The sequence below is a fragment of the Equus przewalskii genome, chromosome 1 (genome assembly GCF_037783145.1).
Source record: "Equus przewalskii isolate Varuska chromosome 1, EquPr2, whole genome shotgun sequence".
In the NCBI taxonomy this organism is placed as follows: domain Eukaryota; kingdom Metazoa; phylum Chordata; class Mammalia; order Perissodactyla; family Equidae; genus Equus; species Equus przewalskii.
Window position 1 is genome coordinate 147,675,250 of NC_091831.1, and position 27,328 is coordinate 147,702,577.

Consider the following 27,328-nt stretch of genomic DNA (forward strand, 5'->3'; position numbering starts at 1 on the left):
CTCTGGATATTTTATATAAATAGAATCATACAATATGTGATCTTTTGTGTCTGGCTTCTTTTCACTTAGCATAATGTCTTTGAGGTTCATCCATGTGGTAGCATGTTATCAGTACTTCATTACTTTTTAGTGTATAATATTCTTTTTTAATCTATTCATCCACTGATGGACAGTTAGATTTTTCTCCACTTTTTGGCTACTATGAATAATACTGCTGTAAATATTTGCATACAAGTTTTTGTGTGGACACGTGTTTCATTTCTCTTGGGTATATACCTGGGAGTAGAATTACTGGGTCATATGGTAGATGTACATTTAATTTTAAGAAACTACCAAGCTCAGGGCTGGCCCAGTGGCGCAGCAGTTAAGTGTGCACGTTCTGCTTTGGTGGCCTGGGGTTTGCAGGTTTCCATCTGGGGTGTGGACATGGCACCGCTTGGCAAGCCATGCTGTGGTAGGCGTCCCACATATAAAGTAGAGGAAGATGGGCATGGATATTAGCTCAGGGCCAGTCTTCCTCAGTAAAAAGAGGAGGATTGGAAGCAGATGTTAGCTCAGGACTAATCTTCCTCAAAAAAAAAAAAAAAGAAAGAAACTACCAGGCTCTTTTCCAAAGTGGTTGTATCATTTTACCTTCCCAGCCACAGTGTATTTGACAGTTACCCAGTTTTCCTGATTGATCGGATCTCTGCCTTTTGATAGCAAAATCTGAGTTTATTAAGCACCCCGGAGTATGCCATGTTCTGTGGGCTCATAGGTGTATAATAATAAATATAACAGGATCAGACACGTGCTGTGAAAAGAGTGAGACGTGGTCATTTCTTCTTGGGGTGGGAGTGGATCTTCAGGAGAGGGTACACCAACAGTACAAGTAAACTCCTGCTAATCTTAGCTGGTTAACTAAATCTTGGAAGCCAGTTATGTTTACAAAGAATCAATCTACCACCATGAGAAAGAAATTTTATTTATGAAAATCTTAAGCAGTACAAAGCTTCACTGAGGTGCAACCGACATACATATCATGCTAAGCAACTCTAGTCTTTTCCATAAATTGAATAAGATGTAAGTTTGGCAGAGCACAGTAATCCTTAAAGCAGCAATCCTCAAATTTCATTCATGGCCCTGTATATTTTTAAATAAGCAAGGCTAGAATGAATGAGCTAATAGTTTTTGTTTTTAAGAATATATTGAGTGACAGATGGCAATTACATGAAGTGATCTGAACAAAGGTACAAATAAGCTTAAACAAAACACTTCACATAGGTAAAATAGTGATGCCATAACCAACCCATATGACCCACAGTTTCATGAGAACGACTAGACTCCAGAGGATGAAGAGGTGGCCCTTCCCAGCTTACCCTATTCAAATTTGTTACTGTTCAGTTTCTGCTAAAGCTTGTGTATAACTAGCTACCATCAGGTAAATGTTTTTGCCTAGAAGAGGATTACAGTTCTGTTAATATTAAAGCCAGCAGACAGAACTTGGCATCAAAAACTTACATCAAGAATCTATAGGATGGGTCTCATTAGAAAACTGAGTTGTACAGGGACTTAGGTAAAAACGAGTTCAAAGAGTTTGTGAGCTTTAAGGCAATAATGTCTTTGCAGAGATGTACCATGTGAAGAACTCACTGACACTACATACATTAAGAACAAAGTTAACAGAAGGTCTTTTGACTAAAGTGGAGAGGACAGTATAAAAAATTTACAAGAAAAAGATTCAGAATAAAGGAATATTTACATAATGTTAAAAAATTAATTAATTTTCAGCCATGAGGCCCCTTCGAGCTCCCAAAACCTTTGCTTTCTTCTCCTTTCGTTCTTGCTCATGTTTCTTCCGTTGCTCCTCCCTAAAAGGGACGGGGACACATTAGGCTTCCGTGAACCTCCACAACAGACCACATTAAAGCAGCTGTTGTTAGACTAACATCCAGCCACTTGTGTAAAACACACTCTTACAGGACACTGTTATCTAGTGGTCTGTGCCATGGAAGTCACACCTGTAAGTCACTACTATGTTAAAGGGCTAGAAATTGCTATTTTCCTTTTTATGTTAATGCAGCATTCTAAAATCAAGCATGGAACTGGAACCAGAAGGCACCTTGGTGAATGAATCCAACCCCTGTAGATTTTGTTTTAAATGAGAAATCTCTGTCTGGAAGTCAAAATCAAAGGTCAAGCTCAAAATCACACAGACTAGTGAAAGTGCTGGAACTAGAACCAGGGTCTACTGCCTCAAGCCACTGTGCTTCTCTAGAGAGGCTAGGAGGGGAAAAAGCCCAGGATCACATTAACAATCTTAATAGCAAATACAGTTAGTAAAGGTCTTGGTGGCAGCTGGATATAGACAAGTCAAATAGAGGTAACCCTCTATCGGGAGGGTTTCACAGGGAATCGACTCAACGAGGACCAGCTGCAGCCCAGGGCAGACTCTGCTTTAACTTGGTTTTCATGCAGAAGGAGGCTTCTAAGGGGATCATCCTGGGATTCCCCCTGTGTAGGGCCTTGAATGCCTAGTAGCCTGGTTTCCCTGGGAGTGAGGAATTTACGTCCATCTGCATACCCGGGTGTCCTGTGTGGGCAGATGGACCATTTAAGAGCAGTACCCTGAACCCGGGTCCTCTTCTGAATCACTGTAGAGCTCCGGAAAGAGTGCGGATGCTTGGGCCCCACCTCAAACCTACTGAATGGGAACCCACTGTGGTGAGGCCTAGGCACACGCACTTTTAGAAAGTTCTGTATGTGATTCCACTTCTGCCTTCTTCTTAAACACCACTATTACTGAGACTCTGTCCCTCAATGGTCCTACTTTTATATACAGTCTTTGAAAATTTGAAAGAATTAGAGAACTGGATAATTTTGTACTCACCGGGTCTGGAGATGAGGTTGTTTGTAAGTTCTCTTGTAGAGGCTGACTCTGTTTTCTTTAGATTGTCCCCATGGTTTCAGTTTTCCTAGTTTAGGACAGAGATAGACAGATTTAAGGAGATTCTGGTATTTATATTCCCACTGTTATTCTCTTTATCTGTGGCTACTTTGTTTGTATAGACATTTGGCAGTATAATTCGCCTATTTCAATTTCATATTCCACGGATATAAATTGTATTTTTTCTCTAAAAATTAAAGTGTGTTGTACTTTTTAATCCCTGGAAAGTCACAGAAAAAAATCTTAATACTAAAGGGGGCCGGCTTGGTGGCACAGTAGTTAAGTTTGCACGTTCTGCTTTGGCGGCCCGGGCTTCACCGGTTCAGATCCCAGGTGTGGACCTACACACTGCTTGTGAAGCCACGCTGTGGCAGGCATCCCACATATAAAGTAGAGGAAGATGGGCATGGACGTTACCTCAGGGCCCATCTTCCTCACCAAAAAGAGGAGGATTGGCAGTAGATGGTAGCTCAGGGCTAATCTTCCTCAAAAAGGAAAAAAAAAATCTTAATACTAAATACTTAAATACTAAAAAAAAAAATTCTAGGGGCTGGCCTGGTGCCGTAGTGGTTAAGTTTGCATGCTGTGCCTTAGCGGCCTGGGGTTCACAGGTTTGGATCCTGGCTGCAGACCTACACACTGCTCATCAAGCCATGCTGTGACAGCATCCCACATACAAAATAGTGGAAGATTGGCACAAATGTTAGCAACAATTTTCAGCAAGTCAAAAGATGAAGATTGGCAACAGATGTTAGCTCAGGGCCAATCTTCCTCACCAAAAAAAACAAAAACAAAAATAACTAAATACTAAATCCAACTACATAGCACATTAAAAGAAGCCATTACAACCAAGTAGTTTATTCCAAAGTTGCATGGGTATTTTGTTTAAAGTAGTATTTCATCTATGTAGCTTATTACTGTTACCTATTAAAATGTATTTGGAGTGGAATGAGTTGGAATATTTTCTTGGCTTTAGAACTGTGACCAAATTTCCAGATGTTTATGTATTGCTTTATTGTATACTTTAGGACCAATTTCTGAATACTAATCATTATCATTTGCGTGTTTCCTATTTTATAAAAAGGACTTTCACACCCATCATGTCATTTGATCTTTTCAATAACCACACTGAAGTATTACAAATTCATTTTCCCTTCCATAAAGGAACTAAGTGACTTGTCTAGGATAGAAAAATAATAATAAGCACAGATAAAGCTCTAGTCCAGGTTTTCTACCCTTAGCAGAAGTTAGTGGTGGGCAGTCACTCCCATAACAAATACTTTTTGAAAACCTGGTATATGCCAGAGACTGTTGTAGGTGCTGGGGACATAGCAGTGAACCAAGCAATCAAAAATCCTTGCTTTCTTGGGCTTACATCCCAGTGGCAAAGGTAGATAATTGTCAAGTAGTTATCTGGACATAGGTGGTGATACGTGCTATGAAGAAAAGTAACAGTGTGGGAGGCAGGGAGAGGAAAGGCCTCTCTGAGCCGGCGACTGTTGAGTGGATGCCCTATTAAAACAAGGGAGCAAGCTGTGCACAGGTCTGTGGGAAGAATATTCCAGGTGGCGCAGAGGGATAACAAGTTTGAAGACCTGGAGGTGGGAATGAGCCTGGTGTGTTTGAGGAGCTGGAACACCACTGTGATTGGCACAAGGTCAGGGGAGGGAGGAGGCGATGAAATGAGATGGGAAACCTTAGGAGGTTCTGAGGAAGGCAGTCACGTGCTGATTTGTTTTTAAGGTTTTAGTGGGGCGAAGAGGCTATTCTAGAAGCCCAGGTAAGAGATGGTGATGACCGGGACCAAAGGGAATCGCAGTGGGGGTGAAAAGTGGTCAGGTCAAGGGTCTATTTCAAAGGTAGGGCAGAAAGGACTAGCTGATGGACTGAATTATGGGGTCTGAGAGGGTGAGGAGTCAAAGATGAATCTTAGGTTTCTGCCCCGAGGACTCGGGAGACAGAGGTGCCACTGCCACAGACGGGAAAACTTGTGGGGAAAAAGGGGGATGTGAGAGAAGCAGAAGTTTTTGTACCACGTTTGGTAGACTCTTAGTTTAAATAAGATTTATGTGTTCATTATATTTATGTTTCATTAACATGAGTAATTTAAAGATAAACATTGTCACATAAACCTGATTCTTGTAGGAAGTTTTTTTGTTTTAAAGTAATTCCGGAAGCACTGAAAGACAGATCACATTAAGTATTGATACTGTAAATGGATGTAAGGATCCTTGAATATATGCCCCAGAGTGACATCTGGCCAGTGAATGTTCTAGGTGTTGGACCAGTGGTTCCCAGCCTGGGGTCCTTTGAAAGCTATAAAGAAAACATTCATTTACCCACAGCTTAACTTCTAAATTTCTTGATTTTGTCTGAAGTTTGATTATTTGTTTTATATTTTGTTTTCGGTGAGGAAGATTGTCCGTGAGCTAACATTTGTGCCAATCTTCCTCTATTCTTTATGCGGGATGCCACTCAGCATGGCTTGATGAGTGGTGTGTAGGTCCATGCCCGGGATCCAAACCCACGAACTCTGGACCACTGAAGTGGAGCGTGCAAACTTAACCACTACACCACGGGCCAGCCCCCTGTAGTAACATTAGAAGTTATGTCTTTGATTAACAAAAATTTAAATGAATCAATTATTCAGTGTTTGTTTAATGGACAGTCTTTTAAATCATGGGTCACGTGGGTAGAAGGGCTGGGGCAGGAATTCTAGGTAGTCACGTATGGCTCCTACTGAATTTCACTAGAATTTTTTACCTCCTCAGATGCATAATTGTTTAATCTTAAGTCTTTTGCATGTCTTGTACCTCAAAACATCCCCATGTACCTTTGTGTGGCTCATAGTTGAGGGGACGAGACAAACTTGCTTTGAGATCAAACACAGGTTTCTTCTGGGAGACGGGAGTCGGTGCTGCCTCAGCTGTCAACTTGAATGGGGTAATAACTGAAAAAGAAAAAGAAAAATCAAAACCCAAGGGCTTAATTAGAAACTTGTTATAGTTTTTTACTGAAGTATCACTTCTCAATCTTAAAAATATAAACTATATGAATGGTCTGAAACAGATACAGGGTTAAAAAGGAGAAAAGAGGTCAAAAGAAAACTGAGGAGAGCTAACCACTGAGGTCTGTTTCCCCTGTGAGCACACAGCTCCCCAAAGAGTCTACATATTATGACATCTCCTAGGATCAGCTGGGAGTTTAGAATCCTGTTTAAAGAAGTAGCTGGGTGATTTTTCTGGCTGTTTCCCTGACATTTTTACCCTTTAGAAAATTATTTAGGGGCCGACCCTGTGGCCGAGTGGTTCAGTTTGCGTCCTCCACTTCGGCAGACCAGGGTTTCGCTGGTTTGGATCCTGGGCGCAGACCTGGCACCGCTCGTCAGGCCATGCTGAGGCGGCGTCCCACATGCCACAACTAGAAGGACCCACAACTGAAGATACACAACTATGTACAGGGGGACCTTGGGGAGAAAAAGGAAAAAGAAAATCTTAAAAAAATTAAAAAATAAAAAGTAATTTATTATTAGGGTCCAGCCTGGTGGCGTAGTGGTTAAGTTCTCACACTCCACTTTGGTGGCCCAGGGTTTGCCAGTTCGGATCCCAGGTGTGGACCTATGTACCGCTCAACATGCCATGCTGTGATGGCGTCCCACGTACAAAATAGAGGAAGATTGGCAAAGACGTTAACTCTGGCACAATCTTCCTCAAGCAAAAAGAGGAAGAGTGACAACAGATGTTAGCTCAGGGCCAGTCTTCTCACCAGAAAGGAAAAAAAAGTTTGGTCAGTGGCATTGCTACTGAATTCAACCAGGACAGTAAGTGTCTGCATACCTACTATCCAGCTGCCCCACTCCGAGGTGTAGAGAAACTTGCACATGTACAAGAGATATGTTCAAGGATGGTCATAGCTACACTATATTTGATAACAAAAGTTGGAAATACCCACATGTCCATAAGTGGTAAAATGGATAAACAAATATATTCATACCATTGAAAAACACAATGAAACGAGTGAATTTTAGCTCATTTATCAAAATGGATGAATCTTGAAACATTGTGTTGAGTGAATGAAGCAAATCTCAGGAAAAAAATACAGTTTGGTTTTCTTTATATAAAATTCATATTTGATAATCAGGGGAAAAACATGTATCCCATTCCAACTGGGCACTCTCTTAAATTACTTAGAGGAGAAAGCTCAGAATGTGGTAAATATTTAGTTTCTGCCTCAAGTCCTTATCCATGCCTATTTGTGAGTCATTTCTGATTATAAGGTAGGAGGCTGCCGCTCAATAACCCCAGCTCTCTGTAAAATGACTGTCATTATCTCAGGCAAGGCCACTCTCACTTTTTAGCCCCTTTCTTTCCATACTGCAGATGTAGAGTGTTACATGGTATGTTTGCTTGCTGGTATAGATAAGATTAAGGTTAGGATGGGAATGAGAGAGCACATTTAGAGGAGGAACCATATAAACTTACTATTCCCACCTCTGGACTCTCTTGAAATTTAGTTGTCACTCTCACTGTTCAATCTTTAATTTAGGTCTTTAAGGCATGAAAAAGTCCTCAGACAGAGTCTCCACACTGATTAGTACTGACAACAATACTCTCCTCTAGTCTCTAGTCTCAGGGAATCTGGCAATCCTCTCTGTGTAATGAGGCTCTTGACCGGCATACTCCATAGGACTCTCAGGAGAATCCTGACGTACTCAATCCTAATACAGGCTTCAACCTGCTGGCAATATTGTTTTAAACCCTCGCCTGCTACTGCAGTATTCTTTGGAAAACCACCTGGTCATCGTAGGTGATGCTGAAGTAGACAGTGTGTTGAAGAGTATCTATATGGCTTATTCTGGCTTACTCAGTCTACTAGGCAATAGTATAGCATGTATTCCATGAACTCTGGGATCCTGCTGGTTTCAGAGTCCTGCAGGACCACTCAGAGGCTGTAACGTACACTGTGATCCTTGTTCTAATCCCTGAGTCCGAGAAGAGGCTGAATGCTCTTCAGGGAGGATCACCATCTTGGCTCTCCTCTTGAACAGGATGGAGTCCTCAGGCAGCTATCGGTTTTTCGTCTCTGGTATTTCCCTCACCAGTATAAAATGAAAAATATGCTATAGTGAAATTTTTGCTTTTGATTTTATAGATATGAAGTAGCTTTTACGAAACAGATATACTTAATAATTTCAGGAAGTTAAATGGTTTAAAGATGAACCAGAAACTTTTTTTTTTTACCAGCAGCAGAATCCCTGCTTGTGGTCTTTAACTTGTGTGTCCCGAGCACAGCCTGGCCTTTTGGGGTACTCCCAGGTATGGTGACAAGTGGAGACTTTCTGGCTGGAGTCTTGGTCAGTGAACGTTTATGCTCATTATCTTTCGTAGCAGCTGAAAACCTAAATAGGACAGGGGAGTACAAGACATGAGTACCTGGGTCAAGAGTAACTCGTGTCAAGCTTATAAATAAAACCGCTTGCCCAGCACCTAACAGTGAAGGGGCCTCAATAAATACTTGTTACATGAATGAAGCTCTTTTACAGCATAAACATGTTCTTAAAACACTGATGCTAAAGCAAATCGTTTATCAACTTCTGTTATTGTAAAATATGGTTTTGTATTCTCTGCTCTCCCTGCCTTGGCCCATGACAGTACAAGGCAGAGCTTGAAGGAGACGCCTGCAAGCCTCAAGTTACCGTTTACGACATACTCAAAGAAGCTCCCCTTCTTTCTCCTCCTTCTGGTGATGGCAAGTCAGAGAGAACCGGAGACTGCTATGCCAAATGAATGACAGGAACAGATCTTACATCTTCCTGGAAGGATGTCATTCATTTGAGTGGAACATAGGGCCATTCTCTACTCACAGCAAATTGCCATAAATGTATTTCATTCTCTGATGATAGTTTTTCTACATTTTAACATCCCTGAAATTGGGATGTGTTTTATAATTGGCAACACATCATAGCTGGCAGTGATTTTTCTTAGTGGTTCATAAAATAATAGTGAATCTTCACTTGATGTTGTCTTAGATTCAATGACAATCCAGTAATGACAGATATAAATAGACATAGCGTTGGTGGTGGGGAGTTAACATAAGGGAACTTCTGGACTTCTAACTAAAGATTTGATGGTGATCCCGAATCAACACCCAAAATTATTGCTAAAGACTCTATAACAGAGTTAAGAAAGTTGGATGTGTTAGGAGAGGGGCTGTGAAGTGCAGGCTGCTCTGTACACTGCACTGGAGCACAGCCCCTGACCACGGTGTTCTTGAATAGTATTAAATACAATCAGAACTGCCAAGTATAGGTACCTCATATTCCAAGCTAACTCAATAAATAGAATTCCAAACATAAGGACATTCATAAGCTTTAAAAACTATGTCAGATAATTGCGTGTGTTGGGGAAGTGTTACCATGCACCAGCTCTATTAGATGCTGCAAATGCCCTTAAAAAGCAGAGAATAAGGGGGCCAGCCCTGTGGCCGAGTGGTTAAAGTTCTGCACGCTCTGCTTCAGTGGCCCAGGTTCACAGGTTCGGATGCTGGGTGTGGACCTGCTCCACTCATCAGCCATGCTGTGAAGGCATCCCACATACAAAATAGAGGAAGTCTGGCACAGATGATAGCTCAGGGAGAATCTTCCTCACCAAACAAACAAACAAACAAATGAAAATTTAGAGAATAAAATTTAGCTATTAAAAGAAAGGAGTCTGAAGATCTCTATCTGTCAGGACAGGAGGACAGTCACAGTTGAGGGCTACCCTGATGTCAGGAAAGGCACAAAGAAAACAGGCATCAATGGGGCATGAGACAGCTATGATACTGCAGTACCCAATGAGTTATAATATTTATACTTTAGGATGAGCCAATTTTTTTTCTCTTTTTTTTTTTAGAGATTGGCACCTGAGCTAACATCTGTTGCTAATCTTCTTCTTTAAATTTTCTTCTTCTTCTTCTTCTCTCCAAAGCCCCCTCCACCCCCCTCCGCCCCGGTACATAGTTGTATATTCTAGTTGCAGGTCCTTCTGGTTGTGCAGGGTGGGACGCTGCCACAACATGGCTTGATGAGCGGTGCCACGTCCGAGCCCAGGATCTGAACTGGCAAAACCCCGGGCCGCTGAAGGGGAGCGTGTGAACTTAACCAGTTGGCCGCGGGGCGGCACCATGAGTCAGTTTTTTAGTATACTGCATTCAGAAATTTTTTTGTAGGAGTTTAGCTTCAACTTTAAGTCAATGGAAAAATTTCTCTTTACACATCTTTGCAGGCATACATTAAACTAATAAAATGAAGATCTCTCTCTCTATATATCTTACTTTCTCTCTTTACTTATGAATCAAATATGAGCTTAGGGAAGTTGGATAAAACAAGGAAACTGAACACAAATTTAAAGAAAAAAAGATTAGAACTTATAAAAACTGTTTGCTGATCTTTCTTCCCCTTTTCCATCAACATTAAAACACAGTTGATACAGTCCACCTCAAATGGTTAGAAGCAGGAAAGCTTTGAGACCTTGTGCTGATTATATTCTGGAATTCTTTACCTGACGTTCATCTTAGTGGCGGAGAGAGCAGAGTGCTTGGCCGACCCCTTGGCACACAGGGTGCTCCGGCCTGCGGCACTGTGGGGTCGGCCCTGCAAGCGCCGCTGGCTGGCAGGAGTATGAGCCACAGAGCGTCTTCCCTGGAGAGGAACTGGAGTTGCCACCACTCCCTTGCTGATGAGCTGCTTCTAAAGAAAGGGAAATGCACCATGTGACCACGTGGCCTCAGAGACAGTATTGTCATCTTGGCAAAGTGCGGAAGAGCACCCTCATTTATCTCCTTGTTTCATCCCCACTGTTAACCCCACCGGTCTCCCCTCCCTTCCCCACTACCTCCCCCTACCCTACCTGCCTGGCAGGCTGGGCAGTTCACTGCACCTGTGTTGCTGTGGTGACTGATTTAAGAGTAACTTCTGGTTGTGCTGAGTAATATGTTACAAAAAATCCTTCCCAGCTGCCACGTACCAGGTATTTTCTAACTAGAGAAAGAATGTGACTAAACAGTCCCCTGCGGCCAGAAAGGGAGGAGGACAAATAGGTTGTCTTGGAAATATGGGACCTTGAGAGCATGACATGCAGTTTATTAAATACAAACTAAAAGAAGAACCTATTATATAATTAACATGCAGAATCTACAAATAATTCTACCTCTACCCTCTCCCTAAAAAAGCTTTTAAAGTTCTTTAAACAAAAACCTAAAGAAAAGAAAGAAGAGGGCCGGCCCAGTGGCGTGGCGGTAAAGTGTGCGCATTCCGCTTCGGTGGCCCAGGGTTCACTGGTTCAGATCCCGGGTGCGGACATGGCACTGCTTGGCAAGCCATGCTGTGGTAGACGTCCCACATATAAAGTAGAGGAAGATGGGCACGGATGTGAGCTCAGGGCCAGTCTTCCTCAGCAAAAAGAGGATTGGCAGTAGTTAGCTCAGGGCTAATCTTCCTTAAAAAAAAATAAAAAAGAGCGGGAGGGAAAGGTTTTTTGAAATGGCTAGGAAGGGTTCCATCTAGGCTATCTTTTTTTAGATGCTATCAAGGTACAAAGAGTAATTGAGTGTTTTACTATCATGAATCTAAGCTCTACTGCAAGCAGAAGAAATATAACTTCATTAAGTGACAACAGAGGTAGGGCTGTTGAAATTGACAACATAAAGCCAAAAGACATAAAAATTCTAATTATATTCTAGGAAACACAAGCAACTAGAGAACTATGTTAACCAACTTCTCATTTCCACATACAAGCAGAAGAGATTCTAATGTTGTGAGACAAATTTAAAACCAAAATATTTAGTAAATACACATCTTTACTATACGCTGAGAAGCCAGGTTAGACGTAGTAAATATACTGTTATATTTAATCACACCTTTTATGCCTTCTTCTCTCTTTTCTTTAACATTCCTACTTTCCACAGTGTCTCCTTGCAGTTCACTTGGTGCCAGGACCACCAACTCTATATCTTTGTTTGAGCAACTTATAATGTATTAATGATTCTACTTGCCCTGAGTACCAATCATACTGACTTTTTTTTTTCAGGTGGAATATTATGCCGCTGACTCTAATAGTATCAATTCGTTTTGTTAATGTTATCAGTTCCTTTCTTTTAATAAAAATCCTGTTCTAACAAACAAAGCGCTCAATCATACCACATGTTGAAAAAAGAAATGTGGGTTAAGAATTGGACATAGGGAAAAATAATAAAGGCAGTAAAAGTAAATATAAGAGCATATTTTTAAGATCTCGGGATAGGCAGGGCATGACAAAAATTTCAGGGCCTTAAAAGGAAAAGTTGGATAGATTTAACTAGAAATAAAACAAAAAAACCTTCTACAAGGTAAAAGACAACCATTAATATAGTTAAAAGATAAACTGTGGGATCTCTGCTCATTTATTCTTGTTCATCACTGTCCACGTGACCAATCCCAAAACATGTCAACTGTCAAGAAAAGCTTCATATCAGCTATGGTGAAATTACTATAATTGTTTTTTATCCTCCAGTCTCCAAATAGATCATCCCAAATACCCCATCTGATAAGCCAATACTTAAACAGTGGGTGAGGGGTTCGGGGGGGGGGCGGTGCAGTGGCGAATTTTAGAACTAAACTCATTCAGATGGTGCTATCACTGAAAAATAAGATAAGCTACTCATTTAGAAAAAAGAGTGGCCCTGCTTCCAGGCACATTTGCAGCCAGCTCAGGCCTATGCAGAAAAGGAGGCTGAACGTCTACTTTCTGTAAAGCATCAGCATGGGCCCCTTGTCCATTACTCAACTGTAATGTGGTGATACCTGCTCTTGCTTAGATTTAAGAAAGTCTTAATATGGACATACTGAATATCTCTTCTCTGGATTCTCCACCCATGGTGTTAGATCAGTCTGAAGGAATAGAGCCGGTTAATGCCATGACTTGGCTTTGTCACTGTTTGCTGAAGGTTGATAAACAGTGTCGTCAACTGTGGTAACAGTGGTTTTATAAATACTGTTCAAATGAATGTTTATTTCTGAAGATTAAGCCTCTAAGAAGCTTATTATGCTTGTTTTTAAAAATTTTTTACGGGGCTGGCCCGGTGGCCAAGTGGTTAAGTTCACACTCCACTTTGGCGGCCCAGGGTTTCACTGGTTCAGATCTTGGGCATGGACATGGCACCACTCATCAGGCCATGCTGAGATGACATCCCACATAGCAGAGCCAGAAGGACCTACAACTAGAATATACAACTACATACTGGGGGTTTTTGGGGAGAAGAAGAAGAAAAAAGAAAAAGATTGGCAACAGATGTTAGCTCAGGTGCCAATCTTAAAAAAAAACAAACAACTTAGAACTTGTCATCATAGGGTGATAGAAAGTTGGCTTATTAGCCATGGTGTATACACGGTATCAACATTAAAATCAAATAGTTTAGTCCCGTTAAGAACATAACTTTACCAGCATACCTTCAGTTCATTAAATGAATTGTGTTCTTCAAAATGTTTCTTTTTTCTCTCAATATATTGATCAATCGACTCCATTTCCTTAAAACGAGCCTCATGAAGCTTCTTAAAGTCTAGAATGTTCCCCAAAATATGAAAATTAATAACAAGACAAAATCCATTTATTCACCTTCCCTATGTTTTCCTGTTAACACTTAATCTCTACTCTGCATCTCTGACATTCAACTTCAACATCATCTGTACTAAAACTTTAATTTTAAAACATTTAGCTTTTAGAAATTCAGGGGCAAAGCATATTCATCTTAGAAACTATCAAACATTCACTCTCTCTCCATTGTCCATTCCACTGCTAACTGACATCTTGGTTTAGTCCAGAGGATAAGAAAAGAACAATAAATTTCCCCTCCCCCCCACCAATTAATCAAACGGCCTTTATGTAATCATAAATTTAACATTTTATAACGCTCAGCAAGCTCTATGGCAAGGATTGGCAAACTCTTTATCTAAAGAGGCAGAGAGTAAATATTTCAGGCTTTGTGGCCACATATGGTATGATCTCTGTCTCATATTCCTCTTTGTTTGTACAACCCTTTAAAACTGTAAAACCCATTCTTAGCTCAAGGGCTATAAGACAGGCGAAGGAAGGCAGAAGTTTGCTGACCCCTGCTCTGTGCTACTCTAATTATATATATAAGTATATTCTAATTAAGTATAGTTAAATACTAAGTATATAAATTTCCAACATATGCTGAGCAGCATTCTAAGTACTATAAATATATAACACTCGATTAACATTGTATGTGCCAAGCAATAGAGAGGAAGAATTACATCCAGAGATGGAGTCCCTTAGACTTACTACTTAAAAAAAAAAAGAAAAAAAATTTATTACAAGGTGGACATTGTGCTAAGTATTCTATAGACATTCATTCTTAGATATTTTTGAATATTTGCTACATGCTAGTTGCTGTGATAGGTAACCAGGAGTGGAAAAATAGTCTCAATTAATCTCTATCTCAATCTGGTGAAATAGGTAGTACAATCCTTCCCACTTTAAACTGAGGAAGTGGGTCTACGGAGGCTGAACTGCCCAAGGTCTCACAGCTAGAAAATGAGAGAATGAGGATGCGAGCCCGAGGCCCAGTGTCCAAGCTTGCAGCTGTTAGAGGACGCTGCCTCTCCAGCCTCAGCCCGGAGGCCAACCAGTACTTTATGCTTCTTCGTGTGCAAAACTTACTTGGAGTAGTGCTTGCAATTCTTTTATTTTTTCCAGGTTTAGAAAATCCATCTATGTAAAGAGACTTCTTTCTGTTTGAAGATACCTTTGAATCTTTATTACCTGAATCCAAAGATGCAGAACTAATGAAATATTTCAAAAAAATTCTTCCCATTCAGAAATATCTGTGAGTTAACATGGAGCGTTTTCCTGTGATAGGCTCTGCCAAGGTGGTGGGAGAAATGGCACATAAGGAGCACAACGAATTATAGCATCACTACAATTTTAGCTCATCTGCTTCAAGTAGGCAGAAATTTTATGCTTCCTGTGTAGAAGTTATATAAATATACCAGAAATTTAATAACAGTTTTTCAGAACTTTTGCTGTGAACATATTACTGTTATAACTAGAATGATAAAAATCACACAATCCCACCAGCCTAAGAAAGCATTAGCATTTTGGCCGATTTCCTCAGGTCCTATGTGCTATACTTTTGTTTTTGTTCTGTAAATCCAGTTGAAAGCATGGTGTATATAAGTCTGCTATTTCTTCCCACTTATAATGATTTTCCACATTCTGGTATCTTTTTCAACTTGAGGCAATCTACTAAAAAATATGCAAGTGGGTTTTCAAGAAATACTACTTATCAAGTCACTCATCCTTAAGGTTCCCCAATGCGTCCATAGAACAAGGCAAAAGAATGATTCAGTGGAGCAGGAGGGGCTGCAGGAGCTTTTGCTTGGAACTTGGCTCTAAAACCAGAGCGGAAGAGTTCCATGAAAAAGAGGATATTTACAGAGTCAGAGTCATTCCTCACAAGATACTATTACCAATGGCAAAGTAGTAACTTTACAAAGGGGCAAATTTGCAGACGCCATGATAACCAGGTGATGGAAGTTAACATGACTAGTCATGGGACAAACCAACACCTGTGCCTTCTGGGGTGCCACCTGAGAAGGACACAGCACCACTCTGGGGGATTCCGCCCAACAGTGCATGATCCGAACCAGCCATCAAGCACGCATTAGACAAACCAAGCCAGAGGACCACAAACCTGGCCTGTATTAAAAAATGTCAATGTCTGAAAGACAAAGGAAAACTGAGGAACTGTTCCAGATTAAAGTAGACTAAAGAGACATGACCACGAAATGCAAGAGATGAACTGAGATTTTCCTTTGCTTTAAGGGACATTACTGGCATAACTGATGAAATCTAAATAAGGTCTGTCTACAGATTAGATTAGCAGTTCCCACACTTTCTGGTCTCAGCTTCCTTTATACCCTCAAAAATTATTGAGGACCCCAAAGAATTTTTGTTCATGTATGTTATATCAGTGTGTGCCATATTTGATATTAAAACTAGGACATTTAAAAACATTTGATTCAGTAAAATTAACAATATACCCATTATATGTTAAAGTAAATACATTTATGAAAAATGGCTAAAATTTCTAAAACAAACAAAAACAGTGAGTAGAGTAACATTTTTGTACAATTTCTTTAATGTCTGACTTACTAAAAGGCAGCTAGATTCTCTTATCTACTTCTGCATGCAATACATTGCGATGTGTTATTTTGGTTGAAGCACATGAAAACAAATCTGGCCACATATAGATAATATGGTTGAAAGGGAAGAGTGTTTTAATAGCTTGGGTTAGTTGCAATGTGGAATATGAAGCCATATTAATGAACTCTTTGTGTTCTGTACATTTATTTGTGAGAGAAAGTCCTTCTGTTTTAAGAAATGCACACTGAAATATTTAGGGCTAAAGGGGCACGTATCTGCAACTTACTCTCAAATAATTCAGGAAATAAATGTACACAACACATATATGGAAGTGTATGTGTATATGGATATAAGTAAGAGAGAGAGAAGGAAAAGCAAATGTGGTAAAATGTTAACATTTGGGAAATCCAGGTGGAAGATATATAGGAATTCTTGGTACTATTCTTGCTACTTGAGGTCTGAAATTGTATGAAAATTAAAAGTTTGAAAAATTCCTCACCAGAAACTATGATTAGATTTTTTCCCTTCAAACAGCCTGCGTTTCATTAGGCGAACATGACTTAATGGGCCCACCCTCATTTCTTCCATTCTCTTGAAACTGAGTGCTAGAGCTGACTCTCCTTGATAAAATGGTTGGTAGCACAGCAGACATTTGTTAATTCCACCCCCACTTCTGAGTCTGCCATATTTCTTTACATCTTGCTCTAAGTCTTGATTTTAACATGGGTTTATGAGGCATATGCATCAAAATCACCTGGATTGCTTATTAAAAGCTGTAGATTCCCAAGCTCAACACAGACCTACTGAATGAGAACCTCTACCTCCTGTAACTTTCCAGATTTAGGAGGACATTCAACGTTCTAGGGAAGATGGGAAGGCTCACCATTAGAAATTCTGCATTTAATTGCTTGGGAAGCACTGGAATGGGTCATCTTCTATCTCCCCTCAGGCAAAGCCTCAGGTGCCCAGACAGATTTCCTGGGGTGAAACTAACCCTGAGACACTGTTGGCAATTAGCAGGCTTCCTAAAGAATGAGATCAGAAAGCACCAAGTTCTGCTGGGTATGGGGGAACTGAAGTTTTCCGGTCTTTTTGAAACAAACTTTACTTGAGAAAGTTAGGGAGAAAGTTTTTAGGAGGTTAGAGACTAAGAAAAGTATACATTTATCATAATAAAAATGGCCACACGACTGGGAAGGTAAACTTTGCAGGTCCCTTTAAACTGTCCTGGTTGAAGAGGCAAACAGGTCTTTGCACCTGTCTGTGGAGCAGGCCAGAGGAGCTAACAGACAAAATTCAGGCTCTCCTCAGCAGTGAGCAGAGATCAACTTCCCTAACCTTTCCAGCTACCACTCTTATTCTGCTTTCTTCACAAAGTTATTGAAGATGACCTGATGGCCTATTGTATTTGGTTCTTTTGCTTTAACTGCAGAAGCCTTATAAGTTCTATATAATAATTTTAGAAGTTTAAATGTGTCCCCCCAAAAGATATGCTGAAGTCTTACCCTCTAGTAACTGTGATATGACCTTATTTGGAAATAGGGTCTTTGTAGATGTAATCAAGTTAAGATGAGGGCCTTAGGGTGGATGCTAATCCAACATGATTGGCGTCCTTTCAAGATGGAAAGAAAGGCACAGAGGACAGTGCCAAGTGATGATAGAGGCAGAGGTTAGCGTGATGCAGCTGCAAGCCAAGGATTGCCGAGGGTCAGCAGCCATCATCAAAAGATAGCAAGAGGCCAGGAAGGATTCTGCCCAGAGTCTTAGAAGAGAATGGCACTACCGACACCCTGATTTCAGACTTCCAGCCTCCAGAACTGGGAGGGAATAAATTTCTGTTGTTTAAAGCTGCCCAGTGTGTGGCCCTTGGTTACAGCAGTCCTGGGAAATAAACGCACATGGCCACCCTAGCAATTTTGGACTTTTGAAGTTACTTGGCATACCATTTCCTGCACTTCTTCCTGAGGACGCTGCATTCTTATCTCCTTGGCTCTCGTCGGGTGGAGAGGGGACTTCTGCAGCAGGTCTAGCAGCCTGGTTTCCCTGCTCATCTGGATTCTGCAATTCAGTGGGACCACTTACTTTTATCTCTGAATGATCCTGCTACAAAGTTTAAAAGGAAATAAATGATTTAAATGATAAATAAGTAATCACATTTGGAAGGTGCTAAGAGAGTAGATTTTAAAAGTTCTCATCACAAGAAAAAAATCTTCTAACTCTGTGTGGTGATGGATGTTAAGTAGACTTACTGTGGCGATCATTTCACAATATATACAAATATCGAGCCATTACGTTGTACACCTGAAACTAATACAATGTTATTTGTCACTTATACATCAATTCAAAAATCTATCATTAAAATGTTTTTTAATTGTTTATAGTCAGACGTTAAAAAAAAGAAAAGAAAAGAGAAATAATCATTGCCTTCCAAGATAGGTACCGAATTGAAGGGGGAGCGGAGTTAAAAGAAAAGTAGGAAGATACACTTTTTGAGCGGCAGCTGGGGTGCTCTGCCTCAGCAAGTGTCACAAGAATGTGAATTTGCGGACAGGAGATCCTAGGAACCACTGGAAGGAGGAAATGGCAAGATCAGCTCTCTCAGGGATGAGAAACTAACACTAGGAGACCTAGAGAGGCTAAGGACTCCGGGACTACACAAAGCGAGAAAATAAAAATCGGGGCGTGTTTTGTAAGAGTTACACTTGAGTGAAAGGATAATAAAATCCTCTCAAAGCAAGTGAGGGAAGCCCCTGGAGTCACACGAGCGCACTGCTGAGAGTCGGCGTGCAGCATGATCACCAGGCCTGGACCAGAGAGGGAAGAGGGAAAAAAAATCATATTTGATGTTGGTTTCTATTTCCTTCTTATTTACTACACCTCACTTAAGTAAACACTTAACGAATGTTCATATTTATTCAACAAATATTTAATTTGTGCTTAATACTTAATGAGTGCTTCCGAGGGCCTGGTGTGTGATGATGAGCAGCCCTGACTTGGTTCTGTGCTTTCCCGGAGCTCACGGCACAGTGTCTACAACCTCCTGATACCACACGGGAATTCGCAGAGAAAGCCCCCTGAGGACACAGCGGTTCGGCACAGGTGGTGGCTTCTTTTCAGTTTGTAAACTTCCATTCACCTGGGAGTCAGGGTTCCGATGGACTGTCCCGCGCCTTCTCCTCGTTTTGGTGACATGGCCAACCGGCTCCTTTTCAGCTTGTTCCTGGCTGCTAATCTGCATCTTGGTTTCATCAGAAGAGGATGAAGAAGTTTGATTTTTATCCTGAAAAAGAGAGACATTAATCTGCCTTGTCCTAGGTATAGAGTTTTAATGCTCAGGAAGAATAAGATTTTAAGCTGAATAAAAAACATATATATGAAGCAAAAGATAGTTTTAAAACTCCAGCACTAAATTATAGGCAAGGACAAGAATTACAGAGTATTCAAAAATAAACAACCACATTTAACAACCTAAGCTAGAAAACAAAGCTAGGAAAGCATTCAAAGTTATCTAAAAGTGAATAAATAAGCAAGTTATTAAAAGTGCATTTATTTATGGAATATACACTATGTGTCAGGCAGATGCTCTAATAATAATAATGACAGCTAATATCACAACCTTACTGGGCTAAGTATTTATATAGATTATCTCATTTATTCCTCAAAGCCTAAGAAACAAATACCAATATTATTCCCAGTTCACAGATGGGGAAACTGAGGTTTAGAGAGTTCAAAGTGTCTTGTCAAAGGCCAAAATAAGGGATTAAAGTAAGAATGGCACTTGCAGTATCATAAATTCAAAGAGCTATGTTATCCAAACAGTGTGGTACAGGTACCAGAACATCCAAACAGTCCTGCTCACAGAAGAAGTCATCGCAATGCTAATGGCTGCACTGCCTGTCAGCAGGGGAAGCTGGATTCATTATTCAACATGTGATGCTGAGAAAACTAATAACTATGTTTTTTTCACATTTTTGGTGGGAGGTGCAATGAAACTTAATCCTTCTCTCACATCAAAATGAAATCTGGATGGATTAGAGATTTAAATGTAAAAGATGAAACGATAAAAGCATTAGGAAAAAAATAGGTGAATATATTATCATGAGTATGAGGGCCTTCTAAAGCATGTTATCTCACCTAGAGACTATAAAGGAAAGGCTTGATTTGTTTTTGGTGGTTTTGTATTTTCTTATACATAAATTCTAATTTTTTGAAATAAGCTAATACATATGGCTAAAAAACCCCAAATACTAGAGAGATTGTAATGAAAGGCAATGATTCTCTCTCCTGCCCTTTCCATTTCTAGGGCTTAATTTCAAGTGGTTACTTATATGTCACGTCACTACTGATTTGCTGATGGGGTATTCATTTGTATTTTCAATGGCTATTTTTAGTGCTTATGAATGTGCTAAACTTTAGCTCATTTGTACCACTCTCATCTCATCTGCTTCCTCCTAACAAAATTATACTACTTTAGTCACTCTATTAGTTACCTTTGCAGCTTTACATATACTTAAACCTTTAAATCTTGTTCCACAACACATAGCCTGTAAACTGCAGGTGTGTGCATCCTTACACCTTCCTTCACCTCTTATTGTCCTTTTGTCTTAACTTCTGTCATCCATTCTCTTTAAGTAGCAGAGCTGATAACATTTACAGCCTGTTGTGCCTTGTCTGTGTAGCTTGATTCTAAGAGTTAATAACTCACTAAGTTATGGTAAGGCTTTTTAAAAAAAGTTTTTGTCCATTTTCTATATCATTTCTGTTTCCTTTAGGGTTATCCTTTCCTTTTTATCTTAAGCTCTCTCAGACTGCAAGCTTTCCTGAAATGTCTGGTGACTGCTGGTTGTCTGTTGATATTCAGAGCAAAAACCTCATTAGGAGCTTAGTGTGTGGGATGCTTGTTAGCTGGTGGCATCTGACCTACCAGGTTCCTTAGGCGGGGAGGCTGTTGTGCTGGGGGATCCTTGACTGCCACAAGGCAGAGGTCTTTGCCTAATAACCATTGAATTTCCTTGCAGGTTTACCTTCTAATATTTTAGCAGGTAGCAGGCACCTGGTATTCTGCACGTGGAAGTGGGGGGTAGATTGCTTTGTATCTTCACTTTTCAGTCCATTTTACTCTGGTGCCTGGACCCCACCCTCTGTGAGTAGATTTAGTTGGTTGGGGTTTGGCCTATATGTCACTATTTTTAAAAAGCTTCCCAAATGATTCTCTCATACAACCTGGGTTGAAAACCACAATATAAAGTAAATGTGTTGGGAGTGACAGAATAAGGAGGCTTAGAAAATGGAAGGTGTTAGACAGAGGCGAAATGTTATAGTTTAAGTGATATAAGGTCCAGGATATGCCCAGAGAAGTGATGACTGATGAAGAATGGAAATGAAAGTCACAGGAGGTAAGAAACAAGGAGGCAAGAGCAGTAAGGGGCATCCAGATGGAACTTTGAATTCACCCAAAATAAGGTCACGACGTGAGGTGATGAGGAAGAAATGAGACAGTGAATACTGGAAAGCAACCAGGAGGTCAACAGATGACAGGTAGGAACAGGTAAGAATAAATTCAAAGATACAAGGAGATTTACAAGACAGTAGAAAGATGCCATCTGGATGCCACTTCCCAACTGCCTGGACAGTCATGGGCAATAAAGTAAAAAGAAAAAGAAGAAACTGTTTTCACAATAGAAGTGGTATTTGGGTTACACCACATACTGCTGGAATATAAAGAGACACTTTTAAAGTATTTATTTATTCCTCCCCACCCGACAACCCCCATATTAACAGTACAGGACAGGACCTATAACTGGTTTAAAAGCCTGTTAGCACAACTCCCAGCGATGTCTTGTTTTAACCCCATACACCTTAACCATGGTATGTTAGTCTGGGAGGCTGACAGTGATCAGAGAGGATGTGCTCCTTCGTGAATGCACCATGATGTAGCTGTAACAGACCCGCCTAAATCCAAGAGTGAAGAGACACATCTAGTTCAGATGAGCGAGTTCCCAGCACACAGCCAGAGCTGCTCCAACTCACAAAGTTAAGGCTGACCTGCAGTGGGAGAATAAGGCTTCCAGAAGGTCCGATGTGGTCCACGCCTGTGCACTCCCCAGGTGATGACTGGGGGTCTGGAAGCTTACCCATCTGTGTGTCCTTGGTAACATTAATGATTTCTTTGCCGTGTATTTGGACTGTGCTGACTCCTTCTGTAGCCTTAGACAAATAAACTGTATGTCAGGTCATTCCATCCATCTAAGCTCACTATTGAGATGCCCCACTTAGGAATTCTATCCCTGACTGAATTTTGACTATCATCCTACTCTTGTGAAATTTTTTCAAAATGGAACAGCCCCTGAGATGTGTAATTTGAACTATGATAGATCGTTTTTAATTTAGTCTGTCAATTAATACCCAAAGTAAAAATCTTTATTTCAGAGAGCACTAAAATCATGTATCCTTAACCATTAAAAAATAGTAATAAAATAAAATTTAAAAAAATATAAAGGATTTAGTTATGTAGAAACTTTTAAAGCGGGAATTCAAAATTAATTATTTTTTGGTGCCTATTTTAATTAAAACTTGGAATCAAAAAGAATTTTGAATGCTGAAAGTTTCTACATGTTTATACCTTGGAATATAGAGAGTCAGGAGACTGTGAAGACAGAGAAGAGGAAGCTGGATTTTCAGGTCACGTGTATATTTGCCTTCATTTCAGACATATAACGGATACTCTCCAAGGCCCGGTTCCTTAGGGCCTTTCAACGTTTTCCTCTTTTCTCAAGCTAAGAATCCTGGCCCTAATGAAGGAGTCATTGATCCACTTAGGTGCCATGCTTTGTCAAAAATCTGTGGTGTGGGGTTACAGCAGCCATGATGACCCCGCCCATCAGCAGTGGTTTACACTCGACTACAAGGCACTTCAGTCCCGCCTTCATTTAATTCTCACAGCACTCAGTTTAGCAGAGCAGACGTTATGTCCATTTGACAGAAGGGGAAACTAAGAGTCAGAGAGTTTGAGTTTTCCAAGGTCACACGAAAAGAAATGAGAGCTGCTATTTCACCTGGGTTTTTCTGACTTTGAATCCAGTTCCCCCACTACTCATACCACACTCTCTCTTTAACATCTGGCAACTAGTAATTAAGCTTTGCATTTGTATAGGAACATCCTATTCAACAGATTACATGCCACAAGGCAGTTTCACCATTTATAACAAATAGTTATTATGAAAGGATTTACTATTACCAATAATGATCAGTTTGGTTATAAACAGCATGTCTTAAGTCATCACTAATCATAGTTTATCACTCATTAACTAAATATGTTGTTTTGCTATTTCATAGGTGATAAAAAGTGTTACTTACTTGATTCTCATTTTCTTTTCTTGCTTCGTTTCTAAGGTGGGCTTTCAAGGCTTTTAACAACTTGTTTGCCTGCAGAAAAGTTAAAGAGCTTACCAGTAGAGCCAAAAATCAAATCAGCAGGAAAGATACGTTGAACACTTGCCCCTGTTCTTGTATTCATCAAATGTCCTTTGGGCAGACTCTGGGAACAGGATGATGACGGAAATAGAATTGGTTCCCGCCCTCCCAGATTTCACAGCAGAGGCCGTTACAGGGCAGTGCGCTAAGTGCCAACACGAGGAAGCTCGGGCTGTTGTGAGAGGACGCAGGGGGCTGGGCCCCCAGCCTGGCCCATTAGGGGAGCTTCCAGGAGATAAGTGGACACGCCAGTTCTAAGATAAAGACGTGATGTCTCCCGCTGCTGAGGTCTGAAGGATGATCAGTAGAGAGTGGGATATAGGGAAAAGGGTACAGAAACAGCATGGGAAGGCAGGAATGAGAGTGCAATTTGAAGAACTTAAGTTCAGTGTGGCTGGAGCACGGAGCTGTTGAAGGGGACGGTGAGAGACAAAGGTGCACTCCTTTCAGGCCTTGTGAGCCTCTGAAGAGTATGCACTCTATGCTCAGGGTCAGGGCAGTCTCTGAGGAGTGCAGCAGGGTAGTGGGGGACCAATTTTGCATTACGCAGAATGATCATCTGGCTGAACAATGTGCAGGAGGCATTTGATGAGGATAAGATGGAAGACAGGGAAATGGCCAGGAGGCTGTCGTAGGAAACCGGAGATGACTGTGGCCTGAGCTAGAACAGGGCCAAGGCAGCACGGATGGATTCAAAGTCTTCCTGGGAAGTAAAATCAGCACAAATGTCAGGGTTGAGGCGCAGGGAAGCTTTGTTACACCCAGGTTTCTGGCTTGGGCAGCTGGTGGAGTCTGGTGGGGGTCCCTAAGATGGGAAATGCTAAAGGTGGGGTGTTCTTAGAAGGATGGATACGGGCACCTGGGGAAAGAAAACTCCTAGTTTCTCTTCCCACCGCAGGAAACCTTCCCTTCTGTCTTGAAAGAGGAATGCTAACCTGATTGGGTATGTTTTCCTGTGGTTTAAAGGGCCAAGCATATTGGTTGGCTTCTCTTTTCCTCCTCTTCCCCCAGCCATGAGGTTGAGAGCCAGAGAGTCCCTTCTCAAGGGGGCCAGCCACCGAGCTCGGCTCTTCTCACACATTCATCATCGGCCATGTGTCCAGGAGAGAATGGCAGATATCCTGGTTTGGGTTTGTGAAGCACACCCTCCAGCCCAGGCCACCAGAATGCTCTCTATCAAGATATCAGGCTAGTAACAAAGTGGTACCTTATGTTCTACTTGCTATTGTTCCTCGAACCTCTCTCGGGGTCTTCTCTGTGAAGGGGATGACTGGCAGGGCAGAACTCAGGCATTCTCAGTTCTTCTTTCTGACTCTGACATCTTTTTGCCCCCCAACCACTTTATTAAGGTATGATTGGCATACAAAAAGCTGTAGATATGTAATGTATACAACTTGAGGTGTTTGGAGATAAATATACACTTAGAAAACCATCATCACTGCCATAAACTTAGCCATTACCTCCAATAGTTTCCCATTGACCCCTCTGGGGTTTTTTTTGGTGGTAAGAGCACTTAACCTAAGATCTATCCTCTAGCAAAATTTTAAGTAGACCACACAGTACTGTTAATCATAGGTTCTATGTTGTATGGTAGAGTTCCAGAACACCTTCTTGAAATACCATGAAAACATCGCCAAACACACAACAATGACGAAATGAGGTGTGTGTGGCAGAGCCGAGGGAGGGCATCTAGCAGGTCAAATGATACGGGGTGATGCTCAAGACAGTTGAGCTGGAGGTACAGATGTTACTATCAGTACACATCCACTCACTCCTTCTACAAGCCTTTACCGTGCTGGGCACTGTTCCAGGCATTGGAGAGACGGTGGTGAATGAGAGGGACAGGGTCTCTGCCCTGCAGGAGCCTCTCGAGGTGGACTATGGGGAAAGGGCCTATTAGCAGAGTAAGCTAACGTAAATGATATATCAGGGGCTATGAAGCAAGCGAAACTGGTGACTGGGGTCGGGTGGCAGTTCTACCTGAGTTAGGATGGGCAGGAAAGGCCTCTCAGAGGTGGTAACTTTTGAGCTGAGATGTGAAGGAAAGGAAGGAGTAGCAGGGGAAGATGACGGGGAAGAGGATCCCAAGTAGAGGGAACACCAAGCCCAGAGGCCTTGAGATGGTCGGTGAATTTAAAGGACAGAAAGAAGCCAGTGTGGAGGAGTATCGTGAACACCGGGGTGAGTGGAGGGCAAGAGCAGTGTGGATTTCTTCCCGCTAACTTTTTATTATAAAAAATGTCAAATCTATAGAAAAGTCAAAATAGATTAGTAAACACTCTCATACTCCCCACCTAGGTTCAACAATCATTAATATTGTCTCATATTTACTTTCTCTTTATATTAATATATATTTCTTGCAATGCTATTTGAAAATAAGATCCAGACATCATGAGACTTTGCCAACAAATATATCAGCCACATCTTCTAAAAATAAAGGGATATTTTCCTATATAACCTCTAATGCAGTAACATGCCTAGGAAATGTCATAATTTCCTAATATCCTCTGATACACAGCCCATAATAAAATTTCCTCGATTATCTCCCATTTTAGTGGTTTTCTTTTCTTTATTTAAAATTTCCCTCCAAATCAGGATCAAACCAAATTTCTCATATTACATTTGGAGGAGTTTGGATTTTATTTTAGGTGTGAGGAAAGTCATTGGAGGGCACTGAGCAGAAAAATGACCCGTTCTAAGTTTCAAATGTCAGCTCACTACCAAGAGAATACTACTGTGAGGCCACAGTAGAGGCAGGGAAACGGGCAGACAGACTGAAGCAGTGGTCAAGAGACGAGGGTGCCTTGGCCCAGGTTCGCAGCACTGGTGATGGTGCCCAGAGGTCAGATTTCAAGTGTACTTGGGAGGAAGGACTGACAAGGATGGATGGGTGTGAGCGGTGAGGGGAGGAATCAAGGGTGACTGAAAGTGGGTCTGAACCATTTACTGAGCCTGGAAGGGATCTTAATTGTTCTGAACCGACTATGCCCTGTAAGATGCACTTAAATACATGAGCCAGCTGCTCAGGGGAGACCCCCCCCCCACTGGAGATGTGGACTTGGGAGTCATTAGTTCTAGAGGAATTTAGAGTTATGAGAGTGGATAAGATCACCAAGGGAGAAAGCAGTTAGAAAGAGGAAGGCCGAGGAGAGAACTCTGGGGCACTGGCCATTTAGAGATCTGGCAGAGGAAAAACCAGCAAAGGAGACTAGACAGAAGTGCTAACCAGGCAAGAAAAAACTCAGTATCAAAGTCTAGAAAAGAAAGTGGTTTGAGCAGAAGAGAGTGTTCGGTCATGCCAAATGCTGCTGATTGGCAGGTGAGGATAGAGATGGACCACACGGTTTGTGAGATGTAGGGCATGGTGACCTCAGTAAGAGCAATGTCAATGGAAAAGAACAGAGAAATTGGGCAGTAGTTGAAGGACATAGGGTCAGGAGAGGGTTTTTGTTTCTTTTTTTAAGATGGGTGATATTAGGACTTGATTGCATATGTTATGGAAATGAGCCAGCAGAGTAGGAGAAACTGGCGTAGGAGAGAGGAGCTCATTGCGGAAGTGTAGCCCCGGAGGAGGGAACGGATCCCCAGCACAAATGGCAAGGCTGCCCTTAGGCACAGCCTTTTACTGTAACAGGAGCGAGGCAGAGTACACAGGACAGGTGCAGGCTGGCTGGAGGGCTGTGGTGGAAAGATGAGGTAATACTAAGCTGACTGCATCCATTTTTCCATGACCTATGAGAAAAAGTCA

General features: G+C 41.3%; 1 protein-coding gene across 8 annotated transcripts in view; it reads right to left on the bottom strand.

The window, feature by feature from the left end:
• Nucleotides 1-946: 946 nt before the first annotated feature.
• NUSAP1 (nucleolar and spindle associated protein 1) overlaps nt 947-27,328 on the bottom strand; it is a 29,437-nt gene continuing 3,055 nt past the window's right edge. Inside the window, exons 2-12 of one of the 8 annotated variants that reach the window (XM_008539820.2) lie at nt 23,464-23,532; nt 22,153-22,314; nt 19,244-19,387; nt 18,051-18,165; nt 14,623-14,724; nt 13,392-13,501; nt 10,468-10,655; nt 8,167-8,324; nt 5,760-5,876; nt 2,870-2,954; nt 947-1,850 (exon numbers count right to left, since the gene is read on the bottom strand). In XM_008539820.2, the coding sequence (XP_008538042.1) occupies nt 1,760-1,850; nt 2,870-2,954; nt 5,760-5,876; nt 8,167-8,324; nt 10,468-10,655; nt 13,392-13,501; nt 14,623-14,724; nt 18,051-18,165; nt 19,244-19,387; nt 22,153-22,314; nt 23,464-23,532 (1,341 nt within the window). In that variant the 3' untranslated portion in view covers nt 947-1,759. Of the gene's footprint in view, nt 1,851-2,869; nt 2,955-5,759; nt 5,877-8,166; nt 8,325-10,467; nt 10,656-13,391; nt 13,502-14,622; nt 14,725-18,050; nt 18,211-19,243; nt 19,388-22,152; nt 22,315-23,463; nt 23,533-27,328 lie in introns of all 8 variants that reach the window. The other 7 variants (XM_008539804.2, XM_008539857.2, XM_008539839.2 and 4 more) reach the window with 7 other exon arrangements.